The 4,501-nt window shown below is 35.2% G+C and overlaps 1 protein-coding gene across 1 annotated transcript; it reads right to left on the reverse strand.

The window, feature by feature from the left end:
• Positions 1-307: 307 nt before the first annotated feature.
• On the reverse strand, positions 308-3,819 carry LOC115921724. Its single transcript, XM_030979754.1, has one exon. The coding sequence runs from the start codon at positions 3,808-3,810 to the stop codon at positions 862-864; it is 2,949 nt and encodes a 982-aa protein (XP_030835614.1). The 5' UTR covers positions 3,811-3,819; the 3' UTR covers positions 308-861.
• Positions 3,820-4,501: the final 682 nt, after the last annotated feature.

Genomic DNA, 4,501 nt, shown 5'->3' on the forward strand with positions numbered 1-4,501 from the left:
AATGGTTGAAAATCATTAGAATACATGACACTTAAAAAGTTACCAATTTGAGAGTGAGAAGAATGTCTCAAAATAAGTCGCGAAGTATATGACAGTATTATTTTCTTTAAAAATAGCTGACAAACATTTATATAATAAATCGTTAACAGATTTTCCATCAGTTTGAAGCTTTGTATATTACACCAACAATCAATTTTTTCTTAGAATTAAGCTGTAGCTCTATAAATAATTAATCAATATCGTTATTTCCAAATGAAATATCTGGTCTTTCTTTGTAATTGAAGTTTATGAGCAATCTCCTCCACCTAATCGAGTTTTTCATGTTTTGTGTAAAAAAGAGTATCCTATACATAATGGCATAGATGGAACATTTTGCCTGAACCACGTTTCTGAAAATGCATATATTGAAAATGTATGGTGTAAACTCTAAATATAATCCTGAAAGCTCATATTTGGACGCCAAACTTTGACTGTTTAAATGAAACGTTGAAAGAACATTATTTTCCTTATAAGATTAAAATTTACTATTAAATGTATCACTGAATTGCATGTACTTTCAAAAGTACCAGGTCCATTATTATCCTCATTATCATTGGAAATATCAAAAAAATTGGAACAGAGCAGTGAGATATTATTTATTGTTCAAGGAATCCCTTATTAGTGTTACGTATATGTTATATTTGGGCCCTTAAAATGGGTACCCGAGGCGTATTTGGCGGGTATTTGGCTATCAAAGCCTCATACCCACAATGTATTTTTGTATTTTGATACATTAATAGAATAATCGATGATTATTCTGACATTCATTGAGGGAATATATTCAATTAATACTTTGTTATTCTCTGAATTGTTGACCAAAACTTACACCCAGCAAATATCCTTAATAAAATACCAGTCAGGGTTGTAATAGTCATCACAGTCCACCAAATTTATATAGGCCGTTTCCCAATCGGGATGGTTCGATATGAGGGTACGGACTATTTGATAATAGTTCCACATCCCCGTGGTATTTTTCATTACTTCCACACTCAACCATCCTGCTGCGTTGATTGTCTTTTCTGCAAGCCCAGGAGATATATGAATTTTTTTGAGATATCTAGATGCTAAAGATCTAAATATTGAATTGAGTCTTATAAATTTATATATCTGAGAGTAGTCGGATCGTAAAGTGATACGCATAATTTTATCCCACATTTCAAGTGGAAGTTGTGGACATTCATGAGATGAAAGGTCATAAGAACTTTCATTTTCAATTGTGGATGGACCTTCATCCTGATCAGGTTGCAATTCATACTGAATATTCAAGTAATAAGAGTGGTCATTTACAATATGCTGCCTATGATTATTATGATCCGTTACATTGTTTTTCATTCTCATTGCTTCTTCATAAGTTGGAACATTTGGTCTATTTCCTGTTGCACCTTCTCCTTGTGATTCATCTTTTTTTTTACCCAGAACACAAGCAGTAACTAATTCATATGCGATGGTATAGCGCACATTTTCCATAAAAGTAGTTGTTGTAGGAAACTCAAAATTAGCGTCCATTGCTAAACATTTTGCAAAGAGGGCAATGAATACCCCACAATTTATTGAGTCAGTTTGTTGGGGAAATGTTCGGAGCAGTGAGGGAGAAAATATGGTCCAGTCATGGGAATCATATGGAAGAGAAGGGTCTATGGCTGAAAGATGCATGGAAATTATTTTGGTAGCACGGTCTAATAAAACATTGTATGAACTTACTTGTCTTCCAAGTGAATCATATAAGTTTATATGATGAAGGCGAGGATATGCTACCAAAAGAAGCCAGTGTTGTTCATTATGGTTTATTGGCATTACTAAAACTTCTTTGTTAAATATTTTGTCTCTGACATTTCTGTTGCGGATTGCAGTAACAGCAATCTCTTCAATAGGCCTGTTAAATCGAGGAACAGTGAAGGAATCAAGAAAACCAAACTTTGGACTGTTTTGAAAAATTAAAGTCATGTAAGTGTTTATCACTTGGTCATTTACCCACTTGTTTGTCAAAAGCATTTCGACTGACCGGCGTTCCACAATTTCCTTCTCTATTCGAATATCTTGTTTGTGATTGTTGACAAAAGATTGCATTTCTGGACTAGCGTTACAGTATTGCTGAATGTTGGTATTTGAAACATGTTCTTCAACCCTATTTGTGCCGATGGAGTGATACAATGTTACATTATTCGTCAAGTCAGGTTCAATCCTGTCAAAGAAAGCAATTACACTAACACCTTTTTTGCACTCTGCTTGTAATTCTCCCATCTGAATTGGGGATTCCAAACCTGAAGAAGTAACAGCCATGTTCATCACTTCACCATCTGTGATTGTATACAAATCAATTGAATGATCATTGTGTTGTAAGATGAGATAAGATAAATTATAATGAACAACTGGATTCATACCCATGATCCCATTTTGTTTTATAGACAAAGTTGTCTCAATTTCTTCAGGATTACAAGCTGCTAATGCTAATGTAGGGGGAAGAAAAACAGGATAAGGTGCTGGTGCTATAACCCTGTCACTGTTGCAATGCTTACATGAAATCAAATTATGTAATTCTGATTCATGTAATGGTATCACTTTAGCAAAACTATCGGAGTTTATATCATTTAGCTGTGTAATGATGAACTTCCTATATTTCCACACTGCTGGGTTACTACAGTGATTGCAAAATGAAGACATGGCATACACAGTACCAAAGCAGTGGTCAGCCTTAGACAACACACTTTGGACTAAGCCAAATAAAGTAGGCCTACATTCCTTATCTGTAACATTTAATGAATCATACAGTTTGTGGATATTTGACCATAACTGTGACACAGTTCTGTTTTCTTGCTTCATGTGCACTGCTTTTCCCCCCTTTGTGCTATTTATAATGCACATCAATCTACTCAAGTCTTCTATAGATGGTAAATATGTTGAGTGTATTTTCGTATAGGCTAAAACATATGCATCTCCTTTGTGGACTTCACGTGAGATGTTTGGCCTAATCACTGTATCATCTAAATGGACAGTTACATCATCTGATGGGTGAAATATTGTAGCAGTATAGTGCCCACTGTCTGTATGTTCACCATGGTGGTAAACTACACCATGTAGTCGATATCTTACATGGTTTACAGTCATATACTCTGGAATGTCAACTACATTGCGTACCTTTACAGTTTGTTGAATCTCAGTAACAAACATTGATCTGACAATATTGACCAAAAGAAGGAGTGGGAGAGACGTTATGTTCTTTTTAGTTTTGCATGTATGAGAACTGTTACTACATATACCGATACTATTCTGGGTCTGGATTGCTGTTAGACGAGAAATAAGCTGTTGCAGAGAAAACTTAAGGAGTGGTAGTTTAAAATTGAATGGCAATGAAACAAGTAAAGTTGAGGTAATCACAGTCTGGGTCTTACTCTTATAGCAATCAAGGCACTCTTCAGATTCTTGAATTGTTATATCTGTATCTATCCCTTTCACTTTGAGGTATGTTGCTGCAAGTTTTGTAACATATTCATGAGCATCTACCTGTTGGTTGTCCTGCTCTCCGAGTGCTTTAAGTGCAGCACGTAAAGCAGGTTTGATAATCTTATCATCGAGACAGTCTATGTTAGAATTATCATGCACTTCTTTGTAAAGAGAATGTATTTTATCAACCAGGATGGAATCTTGTCCTTTGGCCATAGTGGTCGTTTCTGTGGGGCCATTTGATTTGACAAACATATTCTTCACTTCTTGAGTTGTCACTATCAATTGGTTAATGGCATTAAACCAACAGTTGTTTTTGAAATTTTTCATTGGAAGTAATCTCACTGGGAACGGAGTTGTACATAATTGCTCTACTAGTTTTTTTCTTTGTGCTGTATTTTGGGGGGCTCTATATTTTTTGAAAATGAAAATGTAATTCTGGGTGCTTTCTGATAGGATGCTTTTCTTTTAAAAGCTTTCCCCTTTTTCCGCCAAACTTCCTTAACCGGTTTTGTCGGTGTTGAGACGCCTCGGTAGTAGATGTCAACAAACTGGCGTTCCATGCCTTGTACATCTTCATGGAGTATCGAAATTAGTTCATCTGTTCTTAACTTTTGCTTCTTTTTTAGTTGAATATGTTTCAAAACATGCATTCTTTGTTCAGAAATCCCAGTTGTCCTTTGCACCAAAGGGATATTCATGTATGACTGGACGGTTTGGTCTTTATGACGTTTAAGATTACCTAACATTAACATGGACCAGAGTGGAGTGGATGGGAGGTATTGAGTTTTTATTTTAAACCAAAACTGGGATGAATAATAACTGTTATCTGGAAAGGTAATCGACGGTAAACATTCTATTTTGCTTAATTCCTCTCTGATAAAATTATCCAGGAATGTCATAATTGGAGACTTTGTTTTTGTCAAATTTTCTTCTTCAGTCAACTTGGTGACTTCTTCTTGAGGTTCATTTTCATTAGTTGGCAAATCAAAGGTACTATTCACTGTTTCTTTGAGATCTT

Source organism: Strongylocentrotus purpuratus, unplaced genomic scaffold (genome assembly GCF_000002235.5).
Source record: "Strongylocentrotus purpuratus isolate Spur 01 unplaced genomic scaffold, Spur_5.0 spur5_scaffold_10, whole genome shotgun sequence".
NCBI lineage: Eukaryota > Metazoa > Echinodermata > Echinoidea > Camarodonta > Strongylocentrotidae > Strongylocentrotus > Strongylocentrotus purpuratus.

Excerpts from the sequence above, each read along its gene's own strand:
- LOC115921724 (XM_030979754.1), bottom strand. The coding sequence starts at position 3,810 with ATGAAAAATTTCAAAAACAACTGTTGGTTTAATGCCATTAACCAATTG.